General features: G+C 42.5%; 2 protein-coding genes across 5 annotated transcripts in view; one reads left to right on the top strand and one right to left on the bottom strand.

The window, feature by feature from the left end:
• acsl6 (acyl-CoA synthetase long chain family member 6) overlaps positions 1-12,034 on the bottom strand; it is a 29,200-nt gene extending 17,166 nt beyond the window's left edge. Inside the window, exons 1-6 of one of the 2 annotated variants that reach the window (XM_036523440.1) lie at positions 11,652-12,034; positions 3,265-3,485; positions 1,968-2,082; positions 1,408-1,472; positions 565-666; positions 300-399 (exon numbers count right to left, since the gene is read on the bottom strand). In XM_036523440.1, the coding sequence (XP_036379333.1) occupies positions 300-399; positions 565-666; positions 1,408-1,472; positions 1,968-2,082; positions 3,265-3,485; positions 11,652-11,697 (649 nt within the window). In that variant the 5' untranslated portion in view covers positions 11,698-12,034. Of the gene's footprint in view, positions 1-299; positions 400-564; positions 667-1,407; positions 1,473-1,967; positions 2,083-3,264; positions 3,486-4,603; positions 4,760-11,651 lie in introns of those variants that run through there. The other variant, XM_036523441.1, reaches the window with a different exon arrangement.
• An 8,897-nt stretch (positions 12,035-20,931) lies between these two features.
• The window catches only part of irf1b (interferon regulatory factor 1b), a 4,798-nt gene continuing 3,940 nt past the window's right edge, over positions 20,932-21,789 (top strand). For all 3 annotated transcript variants that reach the window (XM_036524579.1, XM_036524578.1, XM_036524576.1), the window contains exon 1: positions 20,932-21,012. The gene's annotated coding sequence lies outside the window, so the exon portion shown is untranslated. The remainder of the gene's footprint in view (positions 21,013-21,789) is intronic.

Raw genomic sequence — 21,789 nt, 5'->3', positions numbered from 1 at the left:
AAACATGAACCTGCAACAAATTTCCACGCTGAGTTTAAGACAAGCATGCTGTAAAAATGGAAATTGTACTCAAAGCCATAAAATGCACAGGATTTTGTTGGATACAAATTAAATAAATAAATAATCCATAATAACTTGGAAGAACTGGAGATTTACACATCCCTGCCAAACACATGCACACACACACAAGCACACACACACACATACACACACATACACACACACACACTCACACACACACACACACAAGCTCACATTATACAAACAAGCAGCACCTACAGTGGAATCCTGTCTCTTACCGACATTGATAATGTAGCGAATTGCATCTGGTCCAAGGGTGTCATAAAGTGGCACAACTACCATGGAGTAGGTATAACAGGCCAGCTCTGAAATGATCCACTGCAAACACAAGCAGGTAAAGGTCAGGGCAGATTACTGCTCCAAAGTCGGTTGAGAGATAAAAGACCATCAGCTCAGGTCATTATCTCTCTCTGTATCAGATTTACCAGCTGTGCCACGGAGGATTCTGGGTAAATGATTTTTGGCTCACCCGCCCCCACTCACCTCGGGCCGGTTCTGTGCAAAGACCCCGATGAACTGGTCTGGGCACGGTCTGCAGCCCTGGCACAGTAGCCCTGACCCCAGGTGCTCAGCCCGGGTCGTGACCTGGAAGCAGAAGCGGGAGGACGGTTTGAGCTACCCTGGGCGTTCTGGGTGTTCTCCAGCCCGCTACAGGTAAACTGCTCCCCAGCTGCCATGACGTCAGTGCAAACCGCGAGCGCCGAGCCGCCTTGCAGCGCTAGCGCTGCGAGTGCACTGAGGGGTCACGTGAGCAAAAAAAAACCGCTTCGCAACGCTGGAAATGTGAGAACAGCAAAGGTCATGCGCTGCTCCACTAAACCCCAGACCTGTTCCCATCGACTGCATCCTGCTACACTCCTCCTCTTTCCTCCCACAGACACCACCAGTGAGAACTTGCTCCTACACACAAGATCAAAGGTCTATGGCAGCCAATCAAAGGTAATTATACAAGTGAGTCAAACGTAAACATACAAGTGAAAAACAGAGAAAAACATACCCTTATCATTTCTGACAATCACACCTAAGGGGAGCATTGTAATAATCATGTACATGAAATTATGTGTTTGCTTAGCAGATGGCTTTATCCAGAAAAGCTTACATTGTTTACATGTCATCCATTTATATACCTGGGCATTTCCTGAAGTAATTCACATTGTGTAAATTGATCAAGGGTACAATAAGCAGCCGCCCACTCGGAAACTCAAACAGCAACCTTTGGTTTACAAGCCCTGCTCCTTACCGCTACACCAAGCAGCTGCCTATGCAGTCTACTGCATCACATGACATAAAAAACCATATAGCTGATAAGATGACGAGTGCGCTCACCTCTTTGTATGACAGCCATTTATAGGGTTGATTGGGTAGCCGAGAGCCTAAGCACGGTCCGTCACCTGGTCACACAGCACAGTCAAGTCAGGGTGGACTGAAATTCACATGACCTTGAAAAGTGCCATGTGAAATGCTAGCCTTCAATGCTTGTCAGATTTGTCTTTTAATTACAGTATCAGAAATATACTGTAGCTGCTCATGGCCATAGAGCTAAACATGAAAAATATTTTACAGGATGTGAGCCTTCTTCTGTCTAGGCATTCTTGTATACATGCATGTGGAAGCACACACTCATGCACACATATGCAGACGCTCGCACACGTACACAGCATTATACACACAGAGATGCATGCACACGTAATTTCATGCACGATTGCATGTATACAAACACACACACACACACAAAATCATACCCACGTACACAAATGCCAGCACACACACTCAAACACACAAAGACTGCATGTGTGGTTGCCATGGTTTCCTGGCTGCAGCATGCAAGGCTTCAGTGCTTCCACCCAGTGCTTGCACCCAGCACATCCCGGGCCGTGGACACACACCGGCTATGTGGAGGCCTCTCTGGAACACCTCGTACATGGTCTTGGCATCCTCGTGGTAGTGTGTGAGCAGCTTGGAAGTGTCCCCCAGCATCGACCTGCGGGCCCCCTCCTCGTGCTGTGAAAGGGCCGACCGAAACACAGGAAGGGTTCAGCATCGCGCCCCCTTAAAACCACCTGTTGCTTCCACCAAGGAGGGTAGACGTGCACTCATCTGCCCACACTCAAATAACAAGAGAACAGCCATCTCTGCTAACATATAAATGCTTGTCATCAAACGCTAAACTCACAGATCAAAACATGAACGTCACAATGCAAAAAGACTTGAGCCATGGCATAAATTGAGATGACTCATTGAAAGAAAAAAAAAATTCTTTAATTTCTTTAATTTCCCTTAATATAGAAAGAGCCACCAAGTAAATTACAAGAAGATACAAATAGTAAACAGCCAACATCCAACTCTTTAATACCACCTTGAATGCAATACCATGGTAATATAATGTCAAATGGGTGCCTCCAGCAATTCAGGTTTGAATCTAATGGAAAATGTGTATGGATCCGCCTGCGATTTATCATACCTCAGTCTAGACAGCAGTTTATATGCAAATCTGTATTAACAATGTAACGATATGCATCACGACAACTGCTCCCGTCGTTCTTTTGCCAAGAAACAGGCTTTTCACTTCCCGTGGACGTTGCAAGTGCGTCTGTTTTAAATATATCTCACATGCGTTAAGTTAAAGTTTCAAAAGACAAACTCATTTGAACAGCTTCTTTAATTTCTTTAATACAGCATGGCCAGGCCACTTTGGCGCTAGGCAGCCATGTTGTGGCAAACCATGAGAGCTGTTAAGGAAGACTAAATAACAAGAAACCAGTAAAGCTTGAAGTAACCCTTGGTGTGTGCCTGGTTATCCTCTATGCTTGAGGTGGGTGAGTAGGTTCACAGCATCTCAAATAGCAATCCTGAGTAGGTTTCAAATTCATAACAGAACATGCCAAACATAAAACATATTGTCAAAACTGACATTATCTAAACTGGCACGCCACTATACAGTTTCAAAAGGTCACCACAATAAAAAAAACATACAAATGCCCATATCAACAAAAACACAGAACAAAAGGGCAAAACATGAATTAGAGGGTAGAGGTCAAACATGTGTGGATTCAATTGAAGATCAGGATGTTTTGTTTGTGTAGGCTTCCAGGGAAGGTGGGGGGGGGGGGGGGCTGGTGACAGGAGTCTGAGATGCAGTGGCTGGTGGGGTGGCGGGGAAGGGGGGGGGGGGGGGGTTATTACCTGCACTTCCTGGGACTGCTGTCGGAGGTCACAGGGGGGAGTGATGGCGCGGGGCCGAGTGGCCAGCCAGTAGGCCAGCACGGCAGTCAAGGCCCCCAGGCCCACCAGGGTGGAGGTGGGCAGCGAGCGGAAGAACTGGCTGAACTCGTCCAGCTCCGGCAGCCGCAGACTGCGCAGCAGCTCCTGGGCCTGCATCTTCTCCATCAGGGTGGAACTCAGCTCTGCACGGAGGAGACACACAGACAGACAGACAGACATGCAGGGTCAGACAGAGGTCACCGGTGGCCTTTAGCACCAATCAGCCTACTCAGCGCTGAGGTGGGTGCACTGGGAAAATGCAGAACCACTGATCTCATTCCTCAGGAGAGGACCACCAACCCATCATTGACACCTTTTGCATCTTCAGTCTTAGGTGAGCTCCTTTTACATTACTTTACATTACATTACATTATTGGCATTTAGCAGACACTCTCATCCAGAGCGACTTATATCAATTACAGTGTTATCCATTTATACAGCTGGATATTTGCTGAGGCAATTGTGGGTTAAGTACCTTGCCCAAGAGTACAGCAGCAGTGCCCCAGTGGGGAATCAAACCTTTCGGTTATGAGTCCTGCTCCTTACCCACTATGCTACACTGCTGCCCCGTAGGCACTCCTGTAGAGAGACGTTTCTGTGGCAGTGTCCAGGTCAGTGCACTCCCATGATGAAGGACTTTGCTATTGAGGATTTTAAGGATGCATAATTCGATGAAGCGCTTGACTGTTGAAATGGTGACCACACAGTTTCTACTTTCTGAGTGAGTCACACATCACCATTGAGAATATAAGCTCATTTTGGCAGCAGTGTAGCGTAGTGGTAAGGAGCAGGACTCATAACTGAAAGGTTGCTGGTTCAGTTCGCTGCTGGGGCACTGCTGTTGTACCCTTGGCGAAGATACTTAACCCAGAATTGACCACAGTAAATATGCAGCTGTATAAATGGGTAAAATTGCAACCTATGTAAGTAGCTCTGGATGAGCATGTCTGCTAAACGAAAAAAGTAATATGATTTCCAAAACCTTCAAAACAAAGCACCGCAATGACAATGAAAACACCAACACAATGATGACAACAAAAACAGCAGAACATGTGTGAGCATACCAGTTTATCAGAGTCTGTATTTTAATTGATCAGATGGACACAGTTAAGCTCTTAACTGTAATCTCAATTTACTACATCAATATTTATTAGCTATCTGGCTGACACCCTCATTGCAGTTTGCCTTATATCATGCTACACAGTGCTTCACATAGTCCTAAACAACTATAGAAGCAGTACAATAAGGGGGGCAGACTTACCAGCAAGTTACAGGTTCAAAACCTAGGCGTGACACTGCTGTTTCACCCTTGAGTAAGGTACTAGAACTCAATTGCCCCAGTAAATACTCAGCTGTATAAATGGACGACATGTAGCATGTATGCCGTGTAAGCTGCTCTATGTAAGGACATCTCCTGAGCTAATTAATAAATAACTATCGGACAACGATCAGGATATGTGGGGCAATGGTCAGTTCTAGTAGCTGAATCTTTTTAACCCTCAATATTCAAGTTATTTTTTTGTAATCGCTGTAATATTACTTTGAGTGGGTCATAAAACTGTGTAAGGGTTTTTAAACTACAAAAAAGAAAATGGCTGCGATGACAGAAATAGCCATGGGTGTATCTCTCAGTCCCACTGCTTGACCAAGGGTAACATTTCAGCTTTCTATTGGTGCTGTTGTAAGTCTTACTGTAAGTGGGCGTCGGTCACAAGGACCAGGAGTGAAAACAAAATCTGACTCAGAGTTATCTCAGACTGATTTATCAATTTTTCAGAGGCTCCACATGCATTAAGTCATAGAACTGATTATCAATTCATGATGACAGTAAAGCTCCCACTGTCCGCCCTATGGAACAGTATGCAATGGAGGAGAAATGTCTACATGTCACTTATCCCGCACAGATATTCTAATTACTGAACAGATTGTCAACCTGGCATATATAATTCTGAAAATTCCATGTCTACCATTGGTGAAGATGAGAGCACTTTGAATTTGCAGCCTTATTGTCATTATTCACGAAAATATTGAAGACAAAACAACCATAGTTAGCACAGATATTGTGGACTGAACCAAGAGCTCCAGCTACCAAATGGAAACTCCTAGCCTTCAATATATGAAGGATGGAAGAAACACAGAGCTGAATATTTGTGAAATAAACAGAACATCTACGATTATACTCACACATGCTAAAATAAACCTAGCACTTACTAAGATGCCATGTTTAAAAATGTTGTGTAGACTGTACCAACAAAACTAAACAGACCAAAAACCCCTGACAGCGAATAAGAAGAGCTGTGACACTTCTCAGGTTTTATGACTGTACTTGTGAGGTGTCTTCACACCAGCTGCCATTTCGACCTGTAATACTGAAAACCCCAGAGAGGACTTCCCATTTGGCAGTGTGTGAGTGGTTTCCCCTCTCTGATAAAAATATCCACGCTCCATAACCCAGTGACACAACTGCTCAGCCTCCGACGGCTGACGAACACCCATGAATCAGGCGCACCGAGCTGATTCCTGAACTACCACACTTAGCGATGACACAGTGGTGGAAGGGGCCAGAGAGGGGGAGAAGCACAGCACTGTTTGCTCGCTTGCGTGTGTGATCAAGGGTCAGAGAAGACATGGAGGGGGCTGAGGGGGGGGGGCGGCGGGTATCCCAAAAGCACTGTCCTACTTGTTGTGTCTCCTTAAACTGACACTGTCCAATATTAATTCAAATGAAAACTTTCACTGTTCGGTGCTCTCTTGGTGTTGCAGTCTCAAAATAGATCACTGCTACAGTTACCGTGGTCTTTGAGGATAATAGCCACCCACTCACATTCACACGAGATAGAGCATCTGAACACACTATGCCCAGGTTTATTTTCTAACTGCTGCAGCTTTTTTGCAAACAGGATTATGTCTGTTGAATGATTATGCCCTTAATATACTGCATGTATTCTCAGAAACCTTCTTTTACTTCATCTCTGACAGATTAAGACCTGGGGAAAAATACACAATACAGAAACAATATTTTAAGTAGCTTAACATTAAATGTAAGAAAGGACAGAATACAGCAGAGTGACTACATAAAAAATAAGAAAGGGCAATCGAGTTCTCTCTTTATTTTGACAGGTGTTGAAACAAGCATTGTGAGAGAGCTCCTCTTTGTTAGGTAACATAAGATACGCATACGTGAACAGGCATGAACCCTACTCACAACCTAGAGAAATCTAAACAAACAAAGAAGCACTATGCATATCATGGTTTCTGTCGATGCATCATTTATTATAATGACACCAGATAGCTGACTTTGCGCATTCGGGGTATTGATTTCGCAGCAAGTTAGACTGGAATAGCCACTTGAAAAAGCTTTGATCTACTCTCTCCAACATTGGCCGCTAACAGTTTAAAGAGGTACACTTTCCACAGAAATGCTTGTTAATCGGTTTTGCAGATGGTCATTGATCTTCTACACTATGTGCAGAAAAGGAAAGAAAAAGAAAAACACATGCTGTGTTTCTCTGGACAGTATTTGCACTTGTTAAAAACCAATAGAAGTATCTGAGTTTCACTGATCAATTTATTAGCAGCACTATTCAAAAAGTAAAAATAAATAAAAATGACAGAGATGAAATGCAGTAAAAAAAAAAAAAACTGCTGCATAAGCCTGCTGAAAGTGGAGCAGGGCTAATTAGAAAAGTGATGAGGCAGTTCCACTCACATAACAACCTCAAAGGGGAAAGGAGTGATCATATTTAACATATGTAGGCCTGGCCCAGGCAGATTTTTCCCTCGAGCTGAAGGACACTTTACACAGGGTCAGAGGGGCACTGTAACTATGTTACAGGTGATGCAATTCCAGAATGCATCCACAACAGGGCGACTGATGCAAAAAAGGCAAGCATTAAATGTACAGTTTCCAGTTTTTAAAGCCTTATTTATTTTGTGTTTCAGTCCACAAATAGATGTTTTAGTGATCTTCCCTCCTCTTCCTGTGAGTGGGAAAAAAAACTTCAATAACACTCGAGAAATGAATTCTAGAGTGAGTGCTGACCTCTCTTGTTATTTATTTATCTTTTCATTTCAGGTGTTACCCAACATGAACATCAGCACCCTGAAAATGCTGAACCGTGAGTTTAGCTTGTTTAGCCTCATGACACTCATGCAAGCACGGTACAGTGGTGAGAGAACAGGAGTTGTGACGACAGGATTGCTGGCTCATTGCTGGTCCATATACTAGGTAGGGCAATGCCACTGTACTCTCTGGCAAGATGTTTAGCTCATATTATTTTAGTACACCTCCCTCAGTATACATGCATATCATCTAACACGCAAGTGATGAAAGTCTCTACAAAAGGCTTGCTACATACATAAATATGATCATGTGAAAAAGGTATGACAGGCATTATGCTCAAAAAAGTACTTCCTCAGTACGTTCACATGCGTGAACTTGGACCACTGTCTACAACATCATAAGAAGAGGTCGTTGCAACAGGCCACACACGCTTTTATCTCATATAACAAAAGACAATAATGAAATGCATGAAATACAACGCCCCCCCCCCCCCCCCAACTCCCAGAGGATTAGACCCCCGAGAGAAAACTTAGACAGAGAGGATGCACCCAATGCATTGTCTCAAATCAAGAGTTGTCCCAATTGTCTACTGACCGCCTCAAACCTTGCGTCACAGGTTAGCTTCCCCCGGATCCTCAGGCACATTTAGTACTTATTGAATGGGAGGGATTGACCGCCGGTGATCACAGGGGCTTAAGGTGTCAGGGGAAAAAAAAAGGCTGCGCTTGGCACGAGCCCCACGCCTCTCCCCATCTGCGAAGCGTCACTTGCAATTAGGCTCCGCTGCCCTGGGATTACCACAGAATCGGATGCTCAGAAGTAACCCCGGCGCTGGCTTTTCCATTTAAAGCCACCGCGCCTCCGTCTCAACTCGCCGGTGTCCTCCGACCTGCGGCGGGGGCCTACGCGCCACGCCGACGCCGTCCTGCAAAACGGGCGTGATCGATATTTGAATGCGACGATTTACATAGTGCGCGCGCGGTGCCACATCGCCACACCTTTGGGTTGTGCTTCTGCAAGCTGACGTAGAGGCCAGCGACAGTGAAACGGAATCTGCTGAAAAGGAGGGAGAGGAGGGACTGTTCTTGCGTTCCGGCGCACAGCTGCATTGCCACCTCATTAATCGATTAATGGCTCCGCTGACAGGTGCTGACGTCTCTCCCACACATGCCGTGCAGCAAGCAGTCAGTGCGAAAACGCCCCGCTGCCGGTGTCACATCTGCAGCCCCCGCCGGCTCTCGGCTCGCCTCCCACAGCTAAGAGATTGTGATGACGCGCGGTAAGCGGAGGGGAAAAGACTGCGCTCTGGTTTGTTCTCAATCGGCCTCCGTATCACACCACCCTCACCAGACGTGCTGCCTCCTCTCCCCTCCTCCCCCCCCCCCTCTTCCTCCCCCTCCCTCCTTCCTGAAGCACATGAGACACAGGGACACCTCCAGCCAGATCAGCCAGGAGGGCTGAAGTAAGCTTACACACTGACACACACACACACACACTCAAGCACACAGACGCACACACACTCAGGCACACAGAAACACACATGCTCACACACATGTGCACGCATACATATACACATTCTCACACACAGCAAATGCATATAAAAACAAGCACATACACCACTTAGGCACAAACTACCTCACCACAAATACACCTAAATACATACATACTGCAATCGCATACAAATGTGAACACTGCGAACACACGGAAACAGACATACACAAAAAACTACAAACTACAAATATACATTCACACACGTTCACAGTGTGTGAGCATACACACAAAAACACCACAGAAGTACACACATACACACAGCAAACACACAGAAACACGCACACACACATACACATCTAGGGACAAGTAAAATATGCAGTAACAGCTGCAGTATTTTAACTGTGTGAGGAAGTCATTAAAATACATCAATCATGCCTACCTCAATCATAAGAAAATGCTGAATACTGAAAGCCAACCCGTGTGGACTGGCAGCAAGGGAGATATCTCTTGCTTAGTGCTTTTCTCCTCTTTAAATGCAGTCAGCTAATCCATATGTTGACCGATAAACATTATTATATACACGATGGCTACCATTAAGCTATATAAAAGCTTTTACATGCAGAAATATCCACTAGTGCCCCATATCTTCCCCTCATAATTAATCTGTCTGTGAACAGAAAGGTTCAAAGCTGTGAACCACTCCGGTCTTCTTTTAAATCAGCTATTTGCCGTACATTGCACACATTCAGCAAATTAATGATGGGATCTTTTTGAACACACTGTACCATTCATCTCCATTTCAGCATGTTTCACAAATGCATATCAAAAGGTAGTTGGACCAAAAATCAAAAATTTCTATCTGTGTATGAGACGCTCTTGTATTCCTTCAGGATGAGTATGTTCCGCAGGTCCCTACATGGGCTATGGCCTCATCTGACTCCATTGCCCCAGACTGGCCACTAGCAGAAAATATATGCCTATACAAAAAAAAATTGCCTAATCACTTTTGAGGAAACAAGACAAGCCGTTTCTATCATCATAGGTCTGGAGTTTAGGAAGAATGTTTCATGTCTATTTGCGCAACTGTAGTTGCTGACTTGGAATATAAGAGCTCAGTCCTACCACTGTTCCGCATACAGTAAGTTGCCCTTGCCTACATCCGAAAACTAGTCTAATCTGTCATGTTTAAACACAAGCTCATCAGGTGAACATTCTCTAGTTCAATGACCCCTTGAGTAATGATAATCACATCAGTTACAATTAAGAGATCATAGTAACAAAACACTAGTGTAAAACAGACATACCCTTTACTACATTAGTTTAGTGATGTGGTCTTCGGTAGAGCGTGTGTTTAAACATCTTAATAATTCAAAGGAAAAAAGAATAGGTTTACCTTTGTCGCTGGGCCAGCAACCAAAAGGCTAAATTATAGATGCTGCTCCGTTACTAGTGTCAGTGTACAATGACATGGAAAAAGAGTAAGTGTACAACGCTAGAAAGTCATTGAAATGTGGCTTATTTGTGCCTAGCATTTGCAACCCGGTATAACACTATGGTGCAGCTAAATCTCCTAAATGCCTTTTATAGGGCATGCAAAGCCTTAATGTTTAGAGATAAGATTTCCTCGAATGATTGGTTCATTAGAGCATAGCACTTTAGAGTGTGTGTGAGTTTATTACCCCGAATGGAATCCCCAAATAGCCTCTGCCAGCCTGTGTTTCAGTACCTCTACCCCTCGGACAGCTCCTTCCAATCAAACAAAAGCGCTCAAGCGCGTGAGTGTAGACGTCACACCGCCCATGTCACCGGTGCACGCTTCATAACCTGCCTTTCCTGGTTCAATTTAAAAATGAATTTGTCCCTAGACCTAATATTCTGTCTATTCGCTATTTACGGCGTTTAATTTGCAAAGAATTGCATGCATTTTACGAACAATTCAATCCAATCCGCTTAAACTAAACGTGCAAACCTGTTACATTTAACATTCTGGGTGAAATAACGTTTAGGTCGGTTTTAAATTGCTGTAAAAATGCTACATGGCTACATGGATAATAGGGAGGATGACGTGTACATTCATGTCTGCCCGGTTTACGCAGGGATACAGTATGACAAGGGCCCAGCTCACGAGCATCCAGCATCATGTCCACTACAAATTTTGTATTCGTGGAGACTTGTACAGCCCTTGAAGCCTATTACAACCCCGTGGCAAATACGAACGTAGCGTTTTGTTTTAAAGAAAAGACACCAAAAAAATCCACGACAAACGCAAGTTCTATGCTCGTATTTACTTCAGATTCAGATAGCCATGTAACTCCATCACGATGTACAGTATGCTAGAAATTGCACGTCCTGTGTCAATTGAATTCGTTTTTATTTTAATTAAAGCAATAACAACCGATTCCGCACACACAGACTAAGGGAAAACAGCCACATTCGAAAATCGAGGGGAGTCAATTGTTTCTCTTAGAATTGTAAAATATCGATTGAAACCCCGTCCTGAAGCATCTAAGAAATTTAAAATAAGAAGAAAGCAATCTTCGTAGGCCTACACGAACAGCAAAATATCACGAAAGCACTGTATTATTTAAAGCACAGGGCATTTAAGTGCAAAAAATACATCCCTTCCGACTCCGGTGTCTAGGATTAAAAAAGAGTGTAATATGTAGGCTATCCAAGTTTAAAGGTAACGTCGGATACCAATAAACGGTTACCAAAAACATGAACACATGAAACAGGAAAACGGGATGAAACTTACCTAATACAATCCAGATAGACCCAGAAACGAGGACGAAGGCAAGCATGTCTTTCTCATTGAGTCTGCTGTCGCAGCACACAACCCAGTGTAGTAAGAGCAGAAAACTGCAGCAACGACTGCAGCAACTCTCGGACAATCTGGGAGATTAGGTGAGAATCACTGAGTAATACTGTAGTGAGCTAGTCAATTTGGCTTTGCAGAGACGAAGCAGTGACATTAGTGTGCTTTTCTCCAATGTTTTACATTTGTGGACTGCACGAACGAGTGAAAATGGCCGGGTGTGCGTTTTTAGCATGTAGCTATATATTTTTTATTTTACCTCTGGTATTCCGCGCAATGGAACCAAGTGATTCAAGGATGCTCGCGCGAGGGGCAGCTGCACTCGAGACAAGGTGACACGGTGACAGCTCGTTCGCATCCGGTTTTAGAGATGGAACCGTGTCCGACACAGTCGTTGTATTTAAGCAGATAATTAATAATTTCACACAAGTTAATTCAGACAAGGCTACTCAAAGGCCTGCCTCCGCCTGTCCTTTCTATTGAGTCATACCCCGCAAAAATGCTGTAAGTCATTGAAAAATGTGGATCATTTAGCCCATGTGCGAGACGTTAGCGAGGTTTTATGATTTCGTACGGGATATGCATTTAGTTTACGTTTGTCAAAAGGGACGAGATATTTTAAACCAGGGAGTTTGAATACAGCGAGTTCTGGAGTATGCGCGAAATTACACACATTAGAGGTCCCATGTATTGCCAGCATAAGAAAATAACACATACTATTACATCATGCATGCCATGCCCCTGTATCTGCTTAACCTTGAAATTTCCACCTTTCACAGCTACGCATCTTTAGCACAAAGCACGGTGTCTCTGAATTCCAAATGCAGAAACTGGCACCACGTTTGGACATAATAAACTTTCAATATGTGGAAATGTGTCATTTAATAACACTTGATAATTACTGTGGAAAAAAATACAACCTTTATTAAAAGACTTTAGTCTCTAGTTTATTATGGCACATCGGTTACTTCTTAACCCTTCATTGTTTTATACAATTTGACTTCCTGATCGCATTTCCTCCTGGGGGAGCATCTTTCCCCACGTATGTAATTGCCTTTTTACGGTGCAGTCACGTGACTGTCCTTATCAAGTGGGTCACGGTCAGGAACCCCCATCTGTTACCTCCGGTCATGTCAGCAGCCTCCTCCTCCACGACTGCACATTGAGACAAATGGGGCTATATTTAAAACCTCCATGCTTAAGGATGTTAATGTGTAAATACCTGAGGCTAATGAGCTATTGTGTAAGGGTATCATATTAGTAGGCTACAAGCACAGTATCAGCACAGCATCTGTGTCACTGTCAAAAACAAACCATGAGATGTAATTGTATTAATGCATCCCTGATAACATTATTTTCTCCATGCACAAATACGCATGGAGAAAATAATGATTCAGACAGGAGTGTTTAAACCCAACACTCATTGGATCAAAGAAACTGTGCTTTCCAAATGAAAGGCCTGCCCTGTCAGCTGTTCCTCTCCATAATATTTGTAAGCCAAATAAAAAGTCGAGGGATGCTCTGACTGTGTAAACTGGGCAAACCCTTCCTGTCTGCTGGTTTATTCAATGATGCTATCTCTTCCTGTCAGAATCCTGTGGCCTGACTGGCCAGACAGATGCCTTGTGGTTAGGGGAGGGGGGTGGGGGGTGAGGGGCGGAGCTCCAACAGGGGTGGACTCACTGAGCTCAGAGGAAAAAAGGGCGGGGCAGAGAGGCCTTCCTGCCCATGAAGCTGCAGCTGCAGCTTTGACGTGATTCAATGTCACAGGGCTGCAGAGGCAGATGGCTCAGGAGAGATTTAGTGCATATGTCCAAGCTGCTTCGTTCAAAGCTCCAAGCTCCTTTTCTCCCCTCATAGGGTAATTAATATTGTGAAGCATACTCCTCTTCTGAGGGAGATTTGCACTTAGTGAGAACTTTCTCCTCAGCAGCTTGCTCCAAATTTCACCCTTCCATTGAACTGTTCTGTCCAAATCTTGTGCTGTGTTCTTGCACTATTTCTGCTGCTACATCTATTATGCAATAAATATTATGATTTCTATTTACAAATTCATTTACATTTACATTCGTTCATTTAGCAGATGTTTTTATCCAAAGCGACATACAAAAGTGCATATAGTAGGTAAACAGGCATTTGACATGGTAATACCATTCACAGTTTTAGGTGATAAATGTGAATGATTCTAATGCTGTTTTTGCACTGGCAGTCAATGTCATTTAACTAACAAATCCCATCAAACCATTGTAAAAGTTTGCATTTTCATGTATTTACCTACCTGTCTTTGATTATGTCACTCATGTTGAGATTGGCCGAACTGCTGTTGGGAGCGAGGATCTTCCTGTTGTTTGCAGGTCTTCAGATGAGACCCTTTCCAGTATAATTCACAAAGCTGCACAAACAGAGGAAAATAGCATGAATGTTAAACAGGCTCACACCTATATGTTGTAGACTTTTACTGTTGAACAAATAATAGAATAGTCATCATAACAACAATGCAGAGATTTGTACAAGAGTTCAAGAGACATCTTGTTGCTTAGAGGATCTTAATCAAAGGTTAAATCTCAAATATTCATCTACAGAAATGCATCATAACATATATTGAATATACAGGTACACATATTTGGCTTTCCACACCCATGGATATGCACCTGCACACGTCCTTGACAGATTTTGCTAACAAACCATCTAATTATCTATGAAAATAAAACAAACAAACAAACAAACAAAAAACAGAAAGGACAGAGCATTGATAAGAATACGCCATTCAGCCAATGTTATGTCATGTGCTCACTGTGTTAAGTTTGATAACAAAGACCAGAATATATAACTCCATTGTATATTCTAGCAGGTCATGCGTGTGCTCATAACATTTGGCATCAAACGATACCTTCTACTACCACTGTGAAATCTGCCTTTAGGTCATTTTTGGCCGACTTTCTGTTCCTCCTCTGTATTTGTTCACAGAATTAAAATACCACAGGTGGAAACAGATTTTGTGGTTCACATTATTGGCTCCTTGCACAATGTTAAACACATCGGTTAAATTCCCCTGTGTCTTAATTGACAGTTTACCATTTACTAAGTTAGTAACATTTAGTTTAACAATTACTAAGGAAAGATATAGATTGTGTATGTGAGTGTTCTGTCTTGGCACCACAAATGGGGCTTAATTCTGTTGCTGGGAGAAGTACTACAATAATTTCAGGAACTGAGTCTGGACATGGCTTTTTAAAAAAAGGAACAAAATGGGCTAATATGTAGTTTATCCTTTATTTGGAATAATAACATGATGTAAAGCTAATGTTTCATTTTTAAATGCTATTTTTACTTACACTTAGTACACTTTGTTATACCTTGACATATTCTTACACATTTGGGCGACCAAGGAAGTAGTTTAGCATTAGGTTATGCCCACAGGCAGAAATTTGTCCAAAAATTTCACACCATCAATATAAAGCTTTTGTTCATACAGACAGGTACTCATAGATGGAATTGTTTCTAAGAATCTTACAGAGGCATGAGAGTCCCTTCAATCCTTCAAGATGAAACTCAACACAGAGATAGTTTCACTCTAGATATGCTCTTTACTGTTCTTCAGATTATCATGGAAGACAGGAGTAGTGGGTGCAAGAAGGGTGAGAGATGTGGCAAGACATCCACTAAGCAAACTAGTACTAGGCAGCTACGCAAAAAACAAAGATGTGTGTCTGAATGATTAACAGACCATCAACACATTTTATGATATTATAATGGCATTATTAGGTAACTGATAGACTACCTGCCCCATGCAAATAACTAGCTACACAGATTGGCTAGCTACCTATGTTAGATCAGAATAAATGTCGCTAGTGGTGGCTAACATGCTACTTTGCCAGCAGTCACACCACCCTGCACCTCTGTCATGTCTGATGACTGAGAGTGAGCAGGGATGGGCTTCGTTAGTACATAGATGGGAGAGCGTCTGTGAAGAACAGGTTACCGCTGACACCAACTTGCTGCTAGAAGTGGTGTTGATGGGCCAGTAGGGGGTAGTCTTGCTTCTGGACCTAACAGGAGACCAATGCCATAGTACATTTATTCATTTGGCAGACGCTTTTATCCAAAGCAACTTACAAGCGAGGTACAATACAACACAAGCGAAAAAGTCAACTGCATGACAAAGTTCCAAAGGTTGGCCAGGCAAGGTACAAACTAGCAGGTAAAGCTAACGTTAGATTAGCTAACATTAGATTTTTTTTTTCTAATTTTATTATACAGATTAGTAGAAGATAGTTTTATTCATGAGAAGTGCCTTTAGGGGGGAAGTGTTTCAGGTGCTCAGGTGAGAGCAGAAGAGCTTTGTCTTCAGATGTTTCTTGAAGACAGAGAGGGACTCAGCAGAACAGATGAGGTGTGGAAGTTCATTCCACCATTGAGGGACACCGGCATAAAAAGTCCTGGATAGTGTACCTTTTACTGTGCCATAGTACAGTAAAGGGTACACTGTACTGTACTATAGGAGATGCTGTCTTTCATTTGATATGTTAAACTGAGGTACTGACTCTCTGTGGCCATTAAAGATCCCATGGCACTTCTTGCCAATTAGTGTCCTGGTTAAATTCTAATGTGGCCATCTAGTAATCCTCCGCCACCCTAACTGCTTAAATAATTACCTCTGTCTCCACCTCTGCTGTGTGGTGAGTTTTCCTGGTGTGAAATGGCTGCTGGTGCATTACCCCAGTGGGTGCTACTTATTAGTGATGCTTAGAGAAGAGTTCCTCTGCTTCAAAGTAAAAGGCTTTGAGAACCTTGAAAGGCACTATATAAACAAAATCCATTATTATTAGCCTCTACACTAGCTAACTTACAATTGTCCTATGATTAATTGCTATGAAAGTTTGTACAGCTATTCAGTCTTTGTTGATTATTATGTCTAGAAAGTATTGAATATATTATGAATGAATGTATATATGTAAATATATGAATATGGAGATACAATTTGAGCAGATAAAACATGGAATTACCAAGGGCATATTGCACCTGTGCAGAAGAGTTAGTTAAAGATGTAAGGTAAAGCAAACAGACTTTGATCAGCATAAGGAGTTAGACAAATAAAGCTGGAATGTGATGGAATGAAAGGCACAGACTTAACAAACAGTATGAAAAGACAGAAGAATAACGAAAAAGGAACACATACAAAATGTAAGAAATCAAGGAGGTGACAGGCTGAAAGAACCTATTTGCCATTTTCTGTTATTTTTCTGTATCCTTCCCATTTCTGATTACATTATTGACATTTACCAGACGCTTTTATCCAGAGTGACTTACATCAGTTACAGTTTTTTACAATGCTATCCACACAGCTGGATATTTACTGAGGCAATTGTGGGTAAGTACCTTGCCCAAAGGTACAGCAGCAGTGCCCCCATAGGAAATCAAGATGGCAAGCTTTTGGTTACGAGTCCTACTCCTTAACCACTATGCTACACTGCCACCCTGATTATTTATGAAATCTGTAAATAATAAATGAATGAAATGATTAAACAAAGACATAAACCACTCCTGTTGCTCTTTGTGAGTCTATTTTGACAATTTGCATTTCTTTGTCTTTTTTCCCTCCTTTAAACCATATTGCTCTTCTGCAGCGCCTCCTCATACTTTGCTTCCTACCCTGTCCACTGTAATCCTTCGGATTTTACTTGGCTCATGAGATTAATTGTTCTGTGCAATCCACAATCGACTGCTCTTGCCTTTTTTAGGGTTGCTGTAAAACTTATTTTAAACATTTCGTCTAGCATGTGCATTTTATTGGCTCACCGGTGTGACCTTTTCAATTCCAAATTCCCACATTGGCATTGCTTCTGTGGCTTAAGACGTTGTTTCCAGGAAATTAATTTCCTCCATAGCTTTCAAAGCTTCCTCTGCTAGTGTTTCTGGTCACACCACCGAGTTTGCTGAAATAGGGTATATCCTAAAAGAGTTCCCCATGTGTTTTTTTTCCCACCCAAGCAGACACATTCACACTTCTCCTCCAGCTGACTGTAATCAGAACAGATGAGAGGAAATGAAGAGAGAGAGAGAGACTCATTACATTCATATGGGGCAGAATAACCTCTTGAGTAATTTCGACCTAGAGAATAACCTTTACCCTAACTCAGAACTGGGTAACTGGGGTGGCAGTGTAGCATAGTGGTAAGGAACAGGGCTTGTAATGGAGAGGCTGCTGAATGAAAGAGTGAGCCACACGCAATAGTCAAGACAGCAACAGTGATGAAACTTTCCATCGTAATAAACCTTAATGTATACATTCCTATCAGATTTGAACATACATGGAAAGAGTGACTGGTATAATCTTGGTGAAAATCAGGTGGTCCAGTGGAATATTTAATGTGTATCTCGTCTGCATGTCCGAAGCACTGAAGACACTAAGCTGGCAGCCAGCACCTAAATCACCCTGTAACTTTCTCCTGCCTGATGGTTAAAGCTAGGGAGTGATTGGGACCTGGAGGGATAACTTCCCCTGGAGAAGTTATGGATCTTTCTACTAAAAGTGGATTTGGTGGCCAGTAAGGGGCAGTCCTCTCTCTGAAGTGTGTAGGAAACCAATGTCCCAGTGCAGTGATGGGAACACTTGCATGAGGCTTCATTGTGCAGGGGATATGTTAAACCATTATGACTCATCCGTAGATCTCCCCTCATACTTGTCAAAAAAGTAGGGAGGGTCCTGTGGTCCTGAGCAAATTCCCAACGAGGTTCGGTCTGACTGTGTAATAATCCCCCATTTCATCTAGCTGAATAATTACTTCCTTCTCCACCTTAGCTGATGTATGATGACTGTTCTGGCTCAAAATACAGTAGCTACTGTGCATTGGCCTACCGGGCAACAAAATGGTTGTAGTTGAGGGGAGCCATCCCTTCACTGTAAAGTACTGTCTGTCCATTGAAAGTCACAAGAAAAATGTAATTCATTATTATTAATGGTAATATAAAAAAACTGGTTCATGATTGATTCACATTATTGTTGAGGGAAAATAACCCTCATGTTTTTTTTTAAATATCATGTATTACCTCAAACTAACATATATGATATCATAGCAACTAATCAAAAACTGTGCATGTTTAATGTAATGTTGATGGAAAGGCTACATGCATTTAATGATATCTGTAGATATTTCCAAAAAGCAAGAGACCAGTGACACCTTTCCTGTAAAGCTTCTCTCACGAGAAAGGAAATATGGAAGTGTCCATGGAAATTTTTTCACAGTCTTGGTATGATGGTCATTCATGATTGGAGGATTCCCAGGACTGTGGCTGCTTTGCAATGACAAAGTCATTTTGCTTTGCAAAGTCATAGAACTGGGGAAAAAAAGAACTTGTTATGAAGATTCTAGATTTACCTCTAAAGCATATTTCAGCAATGTTCTAAAATGTGTTACGTTTTAATGAATAACAGCTGTGTGTGTGTGTGTGTGTGTGTGTGTCACTGCCTTGTGTCACTGTCTTGTCCTGCTTTGTAGGGGCTTTTGCGAGGGGGATTGCATGTTGGTCTCTGGGACAGGAACTGATTTGCACACGACTGAAAGTCATCTGCCATATTCGGGTAACCTAGACCTGTTATTCTCCGTTCTGTTCATTTGCACTGAAACTGCACTTTGCTTTCCTTGGTTATGTTCCCATGTACCGCGTAATGTCCTGTTATAAACATACAGAAATTCAGGTCCTCACTGACCACTCTCGCGTCAAACAATGCACAAATGATCAGTTTGATCTGAAATTAATACAATGTACATCAAACCTGCCCCCTAAAGGTAACCACTACGTTCGCATTCAAAGGCATAATAACCCTGAAATGCATTTGACAGTTTAAAATATATGGCATGTTTTTATGTTCAGTTTTTTCTGCAGTTTGTTTCGACGTTTAACCTGACTAAAACCACTTCCTGTTAAAAACCGTAACTCCGTTAGACTGTATTAACTTCTAGGGACAGCCGATTTACGTATGGAATTACAGCTAATAAGCTATATATTTAAATGTATATTCCCCTTTCCAAATATCTTTGTTTTATAACATCTCTTTGGCATCTCTACCAAACAACACTTGCTTCAGGACATTTTGGCTTCCGCCAATTATTCCAAATGGACACGTGCTGGGAAAACCCAGTGCTTTACTACAGTGAAAATTCCGCAAAAAAAAAAACAAAAAAAAAAATCACCAAGCTTTCCAGATCGCGGCTCGGGGCGGCGCCGGGTTCATCTCTCTCTAAACTCCTATATCACCGGGAGTATGCTGCTTATACGAAAACAGCATTAAAACAATTATGGGTAAGGCTGGAATTTCAGATAATGGAAACAATACTAATGCTGTTGTGCACGAATGTGGACAGTGTACTGACACTCCGTTTACAAATTATGAAGGCCTACCTTCGTATAGACCCAGCGGTAGATTCTGTGTTAAGTAGGTTCTGACAAAGTCGGTTCAGTGCGGCACGTTATTTCACATGCTGCACGTTCTTTCGTTCATTGAATATGTTGTCATGTAATAGGAGGGTAAACACAGGCACGCAAAGATAGCAGCCTTTCGACTCCACACTCCCCTCTAGCGATGAACATGTGTATTGCAGGGTTTCCCGGAAAAGGCTCCTTTACTGTTGGTGCCCGATTTACGAAAAGCCATAGGCAACTGGTCCTGAGCAACAGGCTACATCTGAGCGTACACAGATGCTTGTTTCAGTTTCTCGTAAGGGGGTCGGTTGGATGCGTATGCTTTAAGGACTATCGCATGAGCTGTTGTTTTTTGGAAAAAGGAAAAATGTTGTCAAAACGCACAATGCACCTTGCATAGGCTATTGCATAAATGCAATATAATAAAATTACAATTACTATATGCATTGTGATATGCAAAATTATGCGGATATGCAACTGGTTTTGAAACCCAGATAGAATATATTGATGCAAAAAGGGGTGTTGTGGTCTACGTGCGGCAATGTATGATTCTCTACCTTGGCTGTTTGTGTACGACAGTTCCCCTTCCCACGCCGACCTTCGCGATCAACGGCATGATTTCTCGGAAATCAGACTGCCTAGTTTTAGCGCGCTGCTACACTACTGCGCAGACTCAAAAACCTGCCAAATCCTGCCTCCTTCATATGATATGCACACATGATATCACCGGGGAAATCCCAAACTTGACTTTAAACTCGCTGCAGCGCTCTGTCTTTCCACACTGAAGTGTGATCGCTCAGGATACTTACGTCCTCTCTGAAGAGTGGAGTATCTGCACTCGCTGTTAAGTTTCTCAAAGCAACGATACACTGCATCAGTAAGTTTCTTCTTTCACATTTATTTTTTGAAGTGCATGCAACGATTTACCTTTTTGAGATAAGAAAACATCTAAGCAGTCGTAGTTAAGGAAGTCACAGGTATGGAGAATTTTAAAATTTGCGGGATTGCAATGTGATATGTAAATATAAACATTTTTTTATTTTTTCAGTCTTTGCTAATTGTATGGTTTTGCAAAACGAGCTTCCTGTCGGGGCGATTTATGTTGCCTATATTAATTTCTTGTATTTATTCATAGCCGATACAATCTGCGCGCTTCATATACACTATTTTGTACATTCTTATAAAACTATATCTGATTTCTAAGTGATATGCAAACCTGGAAATTTTTATGTGTGCGGGGATGAGACTGGGATGAAACTGCAGGTTTTAAGAGTTGCAGCGTGAACGCGATGCGCTGTCAAAGAGCACGATTTTGGCTTCCTGCAGTCGGGGTGCACCAACAAGAAATTGTGCTTATGCAAAAGACAAACCAGCTAAAGTCCGATGGAAATCTGTTCCGAGTCTTTGTTGAGACTCACTATAGGACAGGATATCGTACTTTCCCCGCTAAACGATAGTTTATATTCTTAAACAAAAGCTCCGTGGCTGTTACGTCTTGTGGTAGACGCACATTGACGTGAAGCAGTTCTGTTTCCCTACAGTGAAGTTACCCCAAAAGGTAATGTGATGCAGAGTTACGGAGCGGAAGTGGGGCCAGTGTGTTCGTTTGTGAGCGAAGCAGAGTAGTTGGTCAAGCAAACAAGTTGTAACAAGC

Source organism: Megalops cyprinoides, chromosome 3 (genome assembly GCF_013368585.1).
Source record: "Megalops cyprinoides isolate fMegCyp1 chromosome 3, fMegCyp1.pri, whole genome shotgun sequence".
In the NCBI taxonomy this organism is placed as follows: domain Eukaryota; kingdom Metazoa; phylum Chordata; class Actinopteri; order Elopiformes; family Megalopidae; genus Megalops; species Megalops cyprinoides.
Note: the sequence above shows the minus strand (reverse complement) of the source record. Positions and strands in the feature narration are given on the sequence as shown.